The 15,541-nt window shown below is 46.2% G+C and overlaps 1 protein-coding gene across 3 annotated transcripts in view; it reads left to right on the forward strand.

Annotated features, from left to right (window-relative positions):
* The window catches only part of adamts17 (ADAM metallopeptidase with thrombospondin type 1 motif, 17), an 83,334-nt gene that overhangs the window by 45,422 nt on the left and 22,371 nt on the right, over positions 1-15,541 (forward strand). For 2 of the 3 annotated variants that reach the window (XR_013134252.1, XM_077023005.1), the window contains exons 13-18: positions 375-544; positions 2,351-2,478; positions 8,148-8,268; positions 9,734-9,808; positions 12,426-12,506; positions 14,175-14,332. Coding sequence is in view for 2 of the 3 variants with exons in the window: in XM_077023005.1 (XP_076879120.1) it covers positions 375-544; positions 2,351-2,478; positions 8,148-8,268; positions 9,734-9,808; positions 12,426-12,506; positions 14,175-14,332 (733 nt within the window). In the remaining variant the exon portion in view is untranslated. The remainder of the gene's footprint in view (positions 1-374; positions 545-2,350; positions 2,479-8,147; positions 8,269-9,733; positions 9,809-12,425; positions 12,507-14,174; positions 14,333-15,541) is intronic. The other variant, XM_077023006.1, reaches the window with a different exon arrangement.

The following is a 15,541-nucleotide window of genomic DNA, read 5'->3' on the forward strand; positions in this document are numbered from 1 at the left end:
GGAATTCAGTTAAATGTATCTGATTGGTGATATTCATTACAAGATGGCTTGATTTACAACAGCAGATCAAGCTTCCTTGGTTTCTGTTTTTTGTTGTTTTGGTTCAGGAGAACAAACACATGAATGAGATGAACGTTCACAAAATGCCGGATGCTTCTGCTGTTTGATAAACAAAGGGACTCCTTAGAAATCAAGGCATGCACAGTTCTCTTGTTTTAATGGGTGTTCACTTATTCACCCTGTTTTAGAACAGGTCACCCTGTTTTTGAACTACTTAACCATGTAATCCCGTGTGACTGTTAAGAACTGATAGCACAGCGATGCTGTACTTGTAGTGTTTTAGTGCTGGAACGCTGTGTGTGTTGTTGGTGCAGGCCCGGCCATGGCGGCAGGCACTGCCCCGGGGTCAGTGTGGAGCATGAAGTGTGTGAGGGCCCCCCATGTGCCAAGGGCCTGCCCACGTTCCGAGACCAGCAGTGCCAGGCCCACGAACGGCATGCTGGGAAAAAGAAGAGTCAGGTGTGGACGGCTGTGATAAACGATGGTAAGATGTGATGCTATGACCCGCCATGCTCGCCAGACTGTCACGCACGCACACACACGCGCACACACACACACACACACACACACACACACACACACACACACACACACACAGCACAACTTTCCTCTAGTGCTGCCTGATTTCTCTCGTGACTCGCCAAGCAACACAAGCCGTTGCATCACAAGAGGCAGCACACTCATGTGAACGACACCTTTGTTTTCTGTGCTCCGCTGAGCGGGCTTTTAGGGCATGCAGACTTTGTTTCTCATAGGTAAAAGGCCAATTGGAGTGTGTGTCTGTGGACCTAAATACCAATTTGAGTACCAACAGCAAAGAATCAGCGTAATCCCATAGGCCGCAACTGAAGAGGATGGAATTCAGCCGTAAAATACGTTTTAGTGTTATTTTTTTACTGCATGATCATAATGAAAGCCTGGCCCCTCTGGAGAGGTATATTTTAACTGTGTGTGTGTTAATTCTGTGGGCTGGTCAGAAACATAATGCAGGGGCATGTTGTATTTATGAGCATATTTCTGTAATTTTATTTTTCATTTTGCATTATTGTTTTATGTGGAAGGAATATTCAGCCTTTCCACTGTATGGAGGCTGTACTTTCCACCTATGGAAGGTTCCAGAAAGCTGAATGTCACTGGAGGAATTTATTTGCAGTTGCCCACCAAATGTCAAATTTTAGTTTTGACGCAAATTATTAATAGCAGGTTGTGAAAGTGCAGTGCGAGTGGTGCACAAACACACACAATCAAACACACGCGCACACACACACACACACACACACACACAGAAGCACACCCCCCCCCCCCCCCCCCCCCCACACACACACAAACAAGCATTCCTCCTCCACACACACACACACACACAGAGTAGCTACCCTGCAGTATACAGCGGTGTGCACTGGAAGTCTGTCATACTGTTGCCACACACTGACTTCAGCAAGGCTGTGGAAAGGCAAGAGATGCAAAGAAAGTCAGAACAGGTTTCGTTAAAGGTGCGTCAGCCCTCACTCACATGCCTTATAGAAGTCCCCTGTTACTGGGTCACCAACTGAAGTCTTCGCCCAGACTTTAATACACGCTTCAGCTCTGTCCTCCCCTGGTTCCTGGGGTAATTTGATTTCAAAGGGCTGTGCCCAGCACTCCTGCGATTAGCGTCTGTTCCACGGATGGACATTTATTTGAATTCCACAAATGACCGAGGATCCATTGTCCGCACACCGCTAAGCCCATGGCTCAACGAGGACGATTGAAAAAGCACTCAGACGTAAAAGCACTCAGCTTTAGGCTCATGCAGAACCCCCAACCACCACCATCACCACCACACACACACCAGAAACAAACATCGCCTTAGAGATGCAGTCAGCCAATGAAAGGACAATCTCAAATATATAAGGCCTCTAACAGGGCCGAGACGGCTGCGTGTACCAGGTGCATCAGCCGTCTGAGAGAGGTTCACTGATTTTTGCAGCCAGTAATGAGAACTCCACCACCCCCACACTCGACCCCTGACTCATTCCCCAAAAACACCTTTTCACAGAGTCTCTGGGCTGCTTTCTTCTCACTTAGCTGGAATTTCTACTCCCATCATAAGAGAAAATTCGAAAGCCATCTGGGTGTCTCATGCTTCGGAGGTGAGCACGGTTAGGTAGTGCTCCAATCTGAACCCCCGAACACGGTTCCAAAGTTGCTCTCATGATAAGAACAACGCTATATTCCATTTTACTTCATTCCGTTCACCCAAAGCAGAGAGGTTGATAACGTTTTGGTGTGTGTTGTGATTGTGTCTCCTCAGAGAAGCCTTGCGTTCTCTTCTGCACGCCGGCGGGCAGGGATGCCCCGGTCCTGCTGGCAGAGCGCGTGCTGGACGGGACACCGTGTGGACCCTACGAGACTGACCTGTGTGTGAACGGAAAGTGTCAGGTGTGTGTTTGTTCTGTGGGTGTGGGCAAGGGTGGGTTAGTGTTTTGGTGTGCATGTGTTTGTGTGTTTGTGTGTGTGTGTGTGTGTGTGTGTGTGTGTGTGTGTGTGTGTGTGTTATGGCTGTGGGTGGGTGTGTGGGTATATTTGGGTTTGTGTTTGCGTGTGTGTGTTTGTGTGTGTTTCTGTGGGTGGGTTCATGTGTTTATGTGAGAAAGAGTGTGTGAGGGAGACAACCCATAGAGAGATTCATAATAGACAGATAGTAAATATAATAATATAATATAAGTCCTGTTTACATTTGCATAGTACAGTTTAAATGCTTGCTCAGCTCAGCTAATATATTAAGTCTAAAAACGTCCCCAGACCTTGTGCCAACAGACCCAGAAGCCTGCCAGCTTCAACCTTTACGCGCCCAAAATGTCACATACCGCCAGACGTTAAGTGGAAAGGTTTAATGTCATGAAACTGGACACCGTAAAGTTTTGGGTTCTGAAGAGCACTGTGAAACAGAAGACAGAACAAGTGCTGAATCCTCGTCTCTCTTCAAACTGGGCACTTTTAAGCCCCGGCAGATTTTAAGCCAAATGGCATTGGTTTGGAGTCCTAGCACTTTTGCACATTGTCTTGAGTATTACGTGATACGGGTCCCAGGGCAGGACACCGTCCCGCACCCTGACAGGACCTGTAAGAACCGCCCATTTCAAAAGGGCAGGCTTACATAAATACCTCCGAGATACTTTTGGTTCGTTGAGAAAGACAACGCTGCCTGATTGATTAGCCCAACGCAGCCTGACTGATTAACCCAACACAGCCTGACTGATTAGCCCAACATCACGGTGTGGAAACTGAGGATGAGTCCCTCCTGCTTTCTACTTCAACATGTTCCTGATGCTACAATATGAAGTAAAGGAAAAGAAAGGAAAATAATATGAAAACAAAGGGAAAGAAGAATGATCCAATTAGATTTGAGATGTGCTCTGACCCTGTTAGCTTGAATTAGCCGTTGGAACACTCGACCTTGTTCTGGCTTGGTAAAGGAGTGCAGTGATACAACATCTCCCCCTCAAACACATTCACACCATCTCGTATACACACTCGCATGCTGGAGGCAGATGAAGTTTTCTCCAATCATAGAACGATATTTTTACAGTTTTTTGCCGTCACTAAGGGCCAATTTCTGAAACTTTATCTCCTCTTGTCAAAACGTAACACACAGCAGCCAAAGCCACACACACTTCATGCAACACTCTTTCAAGTCTTGCCAAAACTACTTTTGCAGTTAAACCCTGCATACAAATATCAGATGAACAGCATTTCCTATATGACAACTACACACTGATGTACAAATGGAAAACACTCTACACTACTTCACTCCACTGCTACTGCTGTGTGATTTTTGAGTATTCAGTGTGTAATCTGCTGTAAACATCTGTCATAATACTCACATATACATATTTATTCACACATATACAGGTCATTTATGCATCTTCAGTAAATATACACCGTAAAGTAAAACACAATTACAAGATAAATGTTTTTTTTCTTTTTTGCATGAACTGCAACACATGCAGTATATACTGTAATACACAGTTAACACATGTAGTATATACTGTAATACACAGATAACACATGTAGTATATACTGTAATACACAGATAACACATGTAGTATATACTGTAATACACAGTTAACACATGTAGTATATACTGCAATACACAGATCACACATGTAGTATATACTGTAATACACAGTTAACACATGTAGTACATACTGTAATACACAGATCTCACATGTAGTACATACTGTAATACACAGATCTCACATGTAGTACATACTGTAATACACAGTTAACACATGTAGTATATACTGTAATACACAGATAAGAACACATGCTGTATATACTGTAATACACAGATAACACATGTAGTATATACTGTAATACACAGTTAACACATGTAGTATATACTGCAATACACAGATAACACATGTAGTATATACTGCAATACACAGATAACACATGTAGTATATACTGTAATACACAGATCACACATGTAGTATATACTGTAATACACAGATAACACATGTAGTATATACTGCAATACACAGATAACACATGTAGTATATACTGTAATACACAGATAACACATGTAGTATATACTGTAATACACAGATCACACATGTAGTATATACTGCAATACACAGATAACACATGTAGTATATACTGTAATACACAGATAAGAACACATGCTGTATATACTGTAATACACAGATAACAAAAGCCAAAAAAGACTTGTAACTTCAACATGCTAAATTATGGTCCATCTTGTCTCATATTTGGTTCTGGATACAAGATCTCATTGACATCACAGCCAATGTCCTCTCTGGCCAGACAGCGGGGGAATCATCTTCTGGAGTGACGTATCCACCCGTGTCATGCTCCCCCATCAATGTCACCACACACTTCCTCCATCTCCTGGATAACGGATGTGTGATGGTGGGGTTGGCGACCACCTCCACTCAGAAAAGAACGTAGTAGCACTGAAGAATGGAGAGTTTGTGGAGGTGAAGCCCAACAAATCGTGTGTGTTCAGTGGAGCAGTTTTGCACTTGAGCAGCCCGGTGGAGACAACAACGGACCTGGACTGATGTGGTCCATCGCCATAGTGATGGCATGTGGCATGATGATGAAGACCACCATTATGGCAAATGGCTGCACACATTGTGATGAACATCTTATCAGCATGAAATGAAACTTTACTGTAAATTACTATAACTACTGATATGGTACTACACTGCAGTAGTACAGTGGTATATACAGTTCAGTCCTGTGAGTTCAGTAGTATGGTATAGATCACAGATCTTCTAACCTATTCTCATTTCAAAATGCCCGGATGATGCTACAGTACAGATTAAGCTGTCTTAACGACTGCAAAAAGCTGTAAACTTGTAAGAAAGATTTAACACTTTAAATGGTGTTCCTCACTTGGAAGATTATGTCACTGTGATACAATTGGTAAAAAACAGCATATCCTTCGAGCTCTACCTCGCTATTTAAGAGATATGTCAAAGGCTAAAGAGTCTCTGTGCTTTTACAGATGAGCTCAGAGTGCTTTATTTTAAATGGTAAGCAGTAGTTGCTTCTGTCTTTTAAATAAAGCACAGGCACAAACACGCACACCCACTCACATCCCCACGCACCCACACACACCCATTTGCACCCACACGCACCCACATATGCGGTAAGGAGGTCACTTCACAAATCTTGTTCTGAATGAAGAGCTGTAGCATAACTCTTGAATCAAAAGTTTTTATTCAGTGTGTGTGTGTGTGTGTGTGTGTGTGTTTGTGCACCTGCATGTGCGTGCGTTTGTATATGTGTGTGTGTGTGTGTGTGTGTGTGTGTGTGTGTGTTGTGTTTGTAAACTCCACTCAAGTTAACCTCCAGACTCTTGGCTATTAACACTAGACATTCTTTTTCTCTGCCAGACCAGTCAAGTTTTGCTTTTAGAACATTTCATTATAAAGCACTACAGCTGCTATACCCCATCACCTAATTCTCTAGGTCTGTCTACTTGCTTTCCTGCTGTCTGTCTGTCTCTCTCTCTCTCTCTCTCTCTCTCTCTCTCTCTCTCCCACCTTTCTCTTGTCTGTCTTTCTCCCTGTCTCTCTCACCTGTCTCCTCTATCTGTCTTTCTCCCTGTCTCTCTCTCACCTGTCTCCCTGACTCTCTGTTGCTTACTTTGACTCTTTTCATCCACTTGTCAGTTTCTCACCTCTTTCCACTGTAATTTGAGAGAGAGAGAGAGAGAGAGAGAGAGAGAGAGAGAGAGAAAAGAGGGGTGAGACTGTGAGTGAGGATTGAAACTCAGATGACTGTGGAGACTACCTTAACCCACACTGGCTGTTAAAACAGAGCCTCCTGATTGGCTGGAAGGGTCATTCTTAATGGGGAAGATAGTGCCAGATGTTCTCAATGTATCCAGTCCACATGCTGAGCCAGCACACAGCTTCACACACATGGGGACTTTTATCATGTGTCATGCATTGCAAGCCAGTACATGCACGTGCACACACACACACACACACACACACATGCAGACACATGCACCTTCATATGCGTAGATTACAAATGTGCACATGTAGTTGTACAGACAGAAAGGCTCACAGACTCGCACATGGAGACTATGGATAAACACGCACATGCATGTGCACACTCTCTCACACACACACACACACACGTGCGCACACATACGTGCAACACACAAAATGTTCACAGTATGTTACATTTTATTTATGATTGCCACAAAAATAAGCTGACCTCTATGAGCCTGCCATTACCTGTTCTGCTCATCAGCAAGCAGGGCGTGTGTGTGTGTGTGTGTGTGTGTAAGGCCTCTTACTCTGCTCTCACTGTACTTTTCATGAAATCATTTCCAGACACTGTGTAGTCTGCTTCATATTTGTTCTCTGTCTCTCTCTCCCTCTCTCTCCCTCTCCTTCTCCCTCCCTTCCTGTTCCCTCTCTTTTCCTTTCTCCGTCTGTCCGTCTGTCTCTCTTTCTCCCTAGTGTTTGGCACATTAGCACATGTCATTCCTCCCCCTCCCCCCTGTGAGGCCATGCAGTTCATTTGAAAAGGTCACTAGTTAGACTGCAGTCCTCCATCTCTTTGGGCCTCTCTAGGTGAAGAGTGCAGCGTGTAATACAGATCTCTCCACTCGCCCTGCTACACCAGACAGGGCAGACACCCACACGTCTTCATTTATCTCCACACAGTGCCCACCGTCTCGCCCTCCGCCTTCCCTGCCTCCCGCTAGCCCGTCTGGCTAATTCATGCGCCTTGGAAATGTTGAATGTCTTTCAGTAAGTCACTCAACTGCTTGGGCGTCCTGTCATGGCTGTCACAGTCTTGTTCACTCTCTTTCTCGCTGTCTCTTCCTCTGTCCATTTAAAACCCATTTCTTCTAATCTTGACACAAACAACAAAACAGATCTGTTGTTCATAGTGCTTGTAAAATGTCGACTCACGTCTGGGCATTACAAGAAGGTTGTGTTTGAACTAGAATGGTACTGTAAGGAGGCCGTACTGAACTATGGAACTCAGAGACACGATTTGGAGACAGTGGTTTATATATAAATATGTATATATTCTGTGAGTGTGTGTGTGTGTGTGTGTGTGTGTGTGTGTGTGAGTGTGTGTGTGTGTGTGAGTGTGTGTGTGTGTGTGTGTGTGTGTGTGTGTGTGTGTGTGTGTGTGTGTGTGTGTGAGTGTGTGTGTGTGTGTGAGTGTGTGTGTGTGTGTGTGTGTGTGTGTGTGTGTGTGTGTGTGTGTGTGTGTGTGTGTAAGTAAGTTAAAACAAAAGCTGTGTTGGAACTCTTCCCTCACAGGTTTAATCCTCCTGCACTTATCATGTAATAGACTCTTCTCCACCATGAAACTGCCACGCATCATAACTGACCTGCTGACCAAATCTTCAGGAACGAGTCCTCCACTGCAGTGTCCAGAAAGAGACGTTTGGTCAAAACCAGAAGTAAAGCGCAGGTGTTGGGCAGTAAAGACCTTGGAGCTGGACTCAGACGGGCAGCATGCCCACGGGTCACATACGGACGAGTGTGGCCGGCGCTTTCCAACCAACCGCATTCTTTCTGACTGAGCCCCCCCTCCCCCCCTAGACGATCGGCTGCAACGGCATCATTGGCTCGTCGGCTAAGGAGGACCGGTGTGGAGTGTGCAACGGAGACGGCAGGTCTTGCAAGATCGTCAAAGGAGACTTCAACCATACACGCGGAATGGGTGAGTATGTCGAGGGGGTTGGGGGGGGCTGATTCATCCTAATGGCTCAGATCGTTACATCGTCCGTCACAGAGGCTCTGATAATATCGTGTAATGGTACGTTGATGACAATTTTATGACATTATAATTATGTTGTCAAATTAAAACTAATAAGCTGTATTTGAAACGGTGGCTTATGATGAATGTTGTCGTTGGTTGATAATGGAAAAGGATGATGTTTGTCTCCAGCCTCTGTGTGTGTGTGTGTGTGTGTGTGTGTGTGTGTGTGTGTGTGTGTGTGTGTGTGTGTGTGTGTGTGTGTGTGTGTGTGTGTGTGTTTATGCATCAAGGCATGTGTTGGGATCATCGAATGATAGATGGTGAACATCTTATTTTTGTCAGGTTTTAGTCGGCTTTGTGTCTTGTAATGAATATACTGTAGACTGTCAGGTAAAAGTCAAGACTGTAGCAGGAAGACCACACACACACGTTACACACACATTACACACACGTTACACACAAAGTTAAGGCCATGTCCACACTCTCAGACTCAGCACAGTCAAAACATCTCTCTCTCTCTGACTCCCACTCTGTGGCAGCTGATCGGAGAGTCAGCTGTCGACCTTTCGACCTTCCGTGAAGCACACTCGAACGGGAGCCAGAAAAGTGTGCTCTCTGTCAATCACAGGAAGTTGCTTGTCAAAAAAAAAAAAGAAAAAGAAAGAACGCAAACGTTCAGAGGTGAAAGTGCAGCGGACACATCAGTCCTGCAGTGTGTCCAGTCTCCAGCCTGGAGGGTGTAAGACGCTGCCCCTTCCGTACACCACGCTCAACAGCACAACCACGATAGAGAAGGAGCGGGCAAATCCCCTTTAGCTCTTCGTCCTCCGGGGGTAAGAAGTTGAGATCAGGCAATCCGTGACGCCACGTTCAGGCACCGCCAAGCGGATTAGGGTTCTGCCTCTTCAAAGCGGAGCGCTCTTCTCCAGAACGTGCCCTGCCCCGACGGCGGCGTGCCGCGATCCGTCCCGGTGCGGGTCTAAATCGCCCCGCCCACTGGCCCGTTAAAACATCCCGATCTCTGTTGCGGCTGCGGGATTAGGCGAACTTGGAGCGTGCCCAAACACGGCGAATGGTGAATGGTGACTTACAACCCAACCCACCACCTCCAAACCCACCACAATCACTGAGCGCTCTCAGTCTAGGTGTTAGCAAGCTCTGATCTCTTGTGTGAGCATGATTAGCCAATAGCTTGGCCTCGTCTTTGCCAGGTCAGCGGGAATCATCTTTAGCAACAGGGAGTCGGTCTGGACCCTGTCTGTTGAGCTGATTTAGGCAATCCCAAAGTGTGTACATGTGTGTGAAGGTATCTGTCCCTGGCTGAGATAAGGACAGTCCAGACAGGCAGCCCTGTAGGTAAAGGAGGTCTTTGGCCCCTCCCCTTTTTTCTCTCGCCACTGACCGTGTCTGGTTCTCTGTTCTCCAGTCACCCCTAGCCATTGTAAGAAGGTCTCTACATGTGTGATGTCAAAATCCAGAACAATTCCCAAGTGTTTCTCATGTAAGATGCATGCTTGTGCATGGATACGTGTGGTTGTGTGTGCGCGCGTGAGCGCGTGCGTGTGCTCGTGTGTCATCATGTGTGTGTAACCCAGACATGTAGACACGTAGATCATCAAACCCTGATAGTGTGCACGGCCTGTCACTTGTCGATCACGGGGGGGGGACGCTAAGGTCACTGCTCCACCTCAACCATACTCCCATCACCTGGAGCACAGCATGAAGCTTCTTCCGAGCTCTCCGTCCCGCTGAGCTGCTCGCAGTGCAGAGCTGCCTTCTTTCCAGAGCTGTCTCCTCTTTTGTCCCCACTGAGCAAAAATCACGTTCAAGTAGTCCTAGGAGAACCCAAGAACCCATTTTGTTTTTTCCGCATCATTTAATTTTCAAAATGTAACCCCCCCCCCAAACATCGAGGGAAATGACCTGCTTACTTTGACAGTAAACAGATCAATTGTTAATTAGAAGGAAGTAATACGAAACTGAGGCGGTTCCAGCCAAGAGTCTGATGGGAAGTCCTGCTGTCTGATATCCCTCTTAACTGTGGGCAAGGTGATGGTGCTCCCAATGTATATGTGTGGGTGTGTGTGTTTTGGGGAGTGCTCACTACTAAAAGGGTGTGTAGTCCTCTGCAGACAGCAGCCATTCTGGTAAAGGGTTCTTTTTTGGGGGATGGCAACCCTGTAAGCAGACTGCAGCATGCTTTGATTAACACTGGAGCGCTGTGGTGTGGGCCTGGGGGACCATGTCGGCCTGGTGTGGAGCAGTAATGAGAAACAAAGCAGCCTACGAAACACACACACACACACACACACACACAAACATCCAACACCTGCTTTAGTTGATTTAATTGCTCAATAATCAGTTGAGCAGGCGTGTCAGGGCTTAGCTCCTGCACCAACCCATCCTCTAAATAAAAACAGGAAACACAAGATGCAAACACACTCCGAAACAACACACTCCCCTTCCGTCAGTCGATACTCAACAAAGTCACTATTCTTCATCTTTATATTCCGTCACCCCACCTTTGTCCTGCGGGGGGGATTTGAATCCTGACCGGTGTGGGTTGCCCTGTCCTGTGACCTTTAAGAGACCAGATGAAGAGTAAGATGTTGCTCTCCAGATACTTACTGCAGCTGCAGTTTGACTGTCACTGGAAGGTCAAATTGGAATGACCCCTGCAAGTTTTGGAAAAGTGATCCCACGCTATGACTGATACACATGATCTCAAAGAGCCATATCCTCTTCTTAAGGTTTAATATCACTCTGTATTTCTCATTCTGATTGTCTCTCTGCCTCTCGCTTTCTCCCTCTTTCTCTGTCTCTCTCTCTCTGCTGGCCCCCATCTCTCTCTGTGTGTGTCTGTCTCTGTCACCCCGTCTCTCTCTCTCACTCTCTCTCTGTGTCCGTCTCTCTCACGCTCCGTCTCCCCCCCCCTGTCTCTCTCTCTCTGTCTCATTCTGTGCTCCTCTCCCTCTCTGCTATGGTTAAATCTCATTTCTTGGATATGTGGTTGAGGTCGAGCAAATTTCTAATAAGCATAGAACTCTTAGTCAGCATGGGGACATTATGAAGAAATGAACAGCTTTGTTTTATCATTACTGCTCAAACACAGTACAGCACGATGCCACAGGGGAGTGTTTTTGTGTACGTGTTTGTACGTGTGTAAACACAAGATTTTCTGGTTCCGATCAGAGCTTTCCATCTCACCATCCTCTCATCCGGATCCTAATCCGGCCGGGCACGCCCTTCCGAAGAGAGCTGCGGTTTTTCAGCAAAGGCCGGCTGGTTGGCGTAGAGCTGCGCTCGCCTGAGACATCCGTGGCTAGCAGACGGCAAGCCCGTCAGTCCGGAGCCCGACGGTGACGCACCCTCTTGGCCTGCTCCACCAGTGCCCGGGGAGGCCGTGACCCCGTGCGCCGGTGCAAAGGAAACGTGCAGTCTGGCCAGCCAAACCCAGTTAGCGCACCAGGCAGCTGGTGATCGTTTTAGATGGTTTGCTCTGATTGGCCAGGATGCTGCCACCACTGCCAACTCAAATGTATGTTCACATATACACACCCACACCCATATTATTAGAGGGCTATTTACAGTATTAGAAGCACATGGTAGGTGCGGTAGTAGAAGACTGCAGCTCATGTGTTGCCCTTGCGTTTGTGTTTAACCCTCCTCTGGTTTTGTAAGGTTGGTTTTTGACCACAGGTCAGCTGCTGGCTGGCAGACCATTCTCAACATGTCACATACACTAATATCATCCACTACCATGCCACCATCACGTCACTGCTAAAGCTGTGTTGAGAAGGGTCCATCAAATACCGTCCAGTCAGCAGAGCGTCCTAAAGTCAGAAACGGACCAGTGATGAAAGGTCCAGAGGAGGACTGACATAGCGTGTATGGCAAAGCATGGGGTTAATCCGCACATTTAGACCTAATCTACATTTAGACCTACACAAGCTAGGTGTACCTATTGAAGTCACCAGTAAATGGAGGCAAAAGGTACGTTGTTTCTAATAAAATGGGTGTATATGTGGACAGACATTTGCATATGCGTTTGTCTAAAGACTCCTGAGATTTTCACAAGCCCAAATCTGCTCTCTCCTCTCCTCTGTCTTCACCTGCAGGTTACATAGAGGCAGCTGTAATTCCTGCCGGAGCTCGGCGAATCAAAGTTGTGGAAGACAAGCCATCCCACAGCTTCCTGGGTAATTGCTCGACTTGTTGTCATAATGACGGCCCTCTCCCCGCTACACTACACACACACACATACAGATTGTGTGTCCTCCCCAAAGGAGAACAAGTCAAACGTGGAGGGCCTCACCATTTCCCTATGACAGACGACTTATCTGCAGAACCAACGAAGGGCAAGCTGCTTCTCACCCACTCAGTAGTGGCGACAGGCTGCAAGCCCTGTTTGGAGATCAGTGCTAAAGCTTTTGCCTCGCCACTAAGCCAATTAAACAACTAGCAGAGCTATCTATTGCAGTGTAGCCCACGGTATACCTCAAAACTCTTATTGGCCTGTAATTGACCTGAGCATGTTGAATGTGGTAATATGATTTGCTCTGGGAATGTCCGTATAGGTTAAACTCTACTAGTGTGATCAGATGGATGATTCATAGGCTTTGGCTGTGTTCCCCAGCCTTAAAAGTACTCTCAGCTTGCAGCAGTAAAAGTCTATTGTTGTCTTTCTGGTAAAGAAATATTGACAGATCATTTTTCACGTGCTAAATGGAGTTTCGTGTCCCAGCGCTAGAAGCAAACGCACACAGCCCGCACACAGCCAGAGACACTCTTGGGCCACCTTAACAGCAGCTCTGGGAGTGGTGTTATGCACTCTGGGAGTGGTGCTATGCACTCTGGGAGGGCTGAGTGAGTGCTCCACTCGGGACCACCCACTGACACCTTAGAAGACGCACCGTAGACCTGGCTTCTCATCCAACAGAGACGTGGCCGATCACCCTGTTTAAAACGGTCTCGGCTGTCGTCTTAAGAGAGGATTGGCAGAAAGGGCCAGTGTGTGCCCACGACCATGATCTGGTGTCGTGAAAATGTCCTGTTGAGGACGCTCTCTCCTGCAAGGACACACAATAGTTTTGTTTCTGTTTAGCCAAAAGAGCTGCTAGCAACACAAACGCCACGCCCAACCTTCAGAACAAGAACATCTGTTCTTCGGAGCATGTGGGCAGGAACACTGTTTTCTGTCGCGCGCTGTGTGGGGCAACTAGTTCTCTTCTTTCTGCTCACCCGAGATTTCTCCTGCAGCTTCAAACGAAAAGAACTTCAACTCCTTCTGGGTTTTTTGATCGAATTCTCATGGAGAACTCATGGACAGAGTTAAGATGGTGGCATTCGCACTCTTAGCTTAGCGTATGACATCGGTCATATTTAAAGAAGTCCACTTTAATTGTTCAATACCTGAAAAAGCTTTGTGAGATCAGGTTGGGAAGAAGAGGTTGAATGAGATGGAGGAGCCCGTGTGGTAAAGTATGTCAGTATTTTAAGGTTGTGTTTGGGTGGCTGTATTTTAAACTTTCTCCCCGGTTCTGTAACGATGAGCGATGACTGTGTTTCTCTAGATGATACTGACACCAAGAAAACAAGACTAATATAACAGTGGAATTCATGGCTTCACACAAAGAACTGGGAATCTGCCTTGTGGATTTATTGTCAGAAAGTACATCATGTGTTGCAGGTGTTGAATACTCATGACCTTTATATTGCTAATGACTGACAGACACTCTGAGTCTGTGTTAAATATAGAGGCTCTGCAGCTACCATGTACAGATGCACTTTTTGGCCTTGCGTTTGTATTTTCCTATACGTCCCATACCAGTATAACCCCATAACCTCTTTCCTGTTGACTGTTTCAGCTTTGAAGGATTCAGGCAAGAGATCCATAAACAATGACTGGAAAATCGAGCTGCCCGGAGAGTTTGAGCTCGCCGGCACCACGATCCGCTACGTTCGGAGGGGGCTGTGGGAGAAGATGTCTGCCAAGGGACCCACTAAGACTCCTCTCCACCTCATGGTAAAACCATTAGGTCTTAGACTGTACCTCTGGGGAACACCTCTCTCTCTTTCAACTGGCCTACACTCTTTCACACATATGTTCATCCTTTTATGCAAGAAGCATATTTGTAACATCAAGTGCTATATATTTACGACTGACAAGTGCGTAAATTTATGAGGTTGCGAAGTTTTACACAGTTGTAGGGTTTGGTGTGGTTATTTGTTTTGTTAAAACCTTTGTGCGACTTTATCAAGAATGGCAGAATAGTTTTCCATGACCTGAGAGGCTCATGGTATGCTCAAAATGAGCGAAACGTGCCGCTTTGTATTTGGAAAGCGCTCTATTTTCTTAATCCAGAATAAACATACCAAGTCACTGGGAAACAGCCTGCATCAATCACTCTTAGAGAACTAACACGGATGTTTGGTAGACCTGCACCTCGAACCGTCATGACCCTGAAATAGCATTTCTCTGCCCTGTTCTCCTGAGATCTGAGATTTCTGCTTGACATCATCATGACATCATGCACTGTGCAAGGCCCTCAGCGCTTTGGTGGAGCATCTGATGAAACGCAATCCTCCTCGCACCTTGTTCCAGTTATGATTTTTTTTCCCTGAAGCTCTTTGAGGACATGGAAGATGCAATCAACACTGCTCCCTACAGTCAAAAGGCTTTCTGCAGGAAAAAAGGGTTTGTTAACTCAGAGGCGCTTGCAGAAGCCGTGTGAGAGCTCGCCAATTAACCTAATAAAGAAACGAGGAAGACTTGAGACGAAGCTCTGCGCAGCCCTCTCCGATCACAGATGCTTAACTTCAAAAGGCTCTAGTGTTTTCATCCCTCTCTTGGGTATTTTAGCTAAATTATTGAGGAGCTCCAGGGCTCTCAGCAAAGCTATGACGCAGGATCTTCTGGCCTTAAATGATGCCAAGTGCTTCAAACAGGGAGCTGTAGGCACTTTAAATGTAAATGTATCATGCTTTTACAATGCTCCATAATAGTTTTTAATAAGGAAAGCGTATTAATCATAACCTGTTAAGGAGTCTTAATACTGGATGAAAAATGTCTCGTTGCTTCTTTGGTCACGGTATTTTAACGCTGATGGATGTTAGGTGCGTTTGGTGAACCTGCTAGGTCTCCTCATCACCTTTTGACCAGTCTTCTTGTAGCAGTTTATGCAGCACGTAAAGCACACACTATTTTCTATGCAGACAAAGGATGGGGTCAAAG

Source organism: Brachyhypopomus gauderio, chromosome 12 (genome assembly GCF_052324685.1).
Source record: "Brachyhypopomus gauderio isolate BG-103 chromosome 12, BGAUD_0.2, whole genome shotgun sequence".
In the NCBI taxonomy this organism is placed as follows: Eukaryota; Metazoa; Chordata; class Actinopteri; order Gymnotiformes; family Hypopomidae; genus Brachyhypopomus; species Brachyhypopomus gauderio.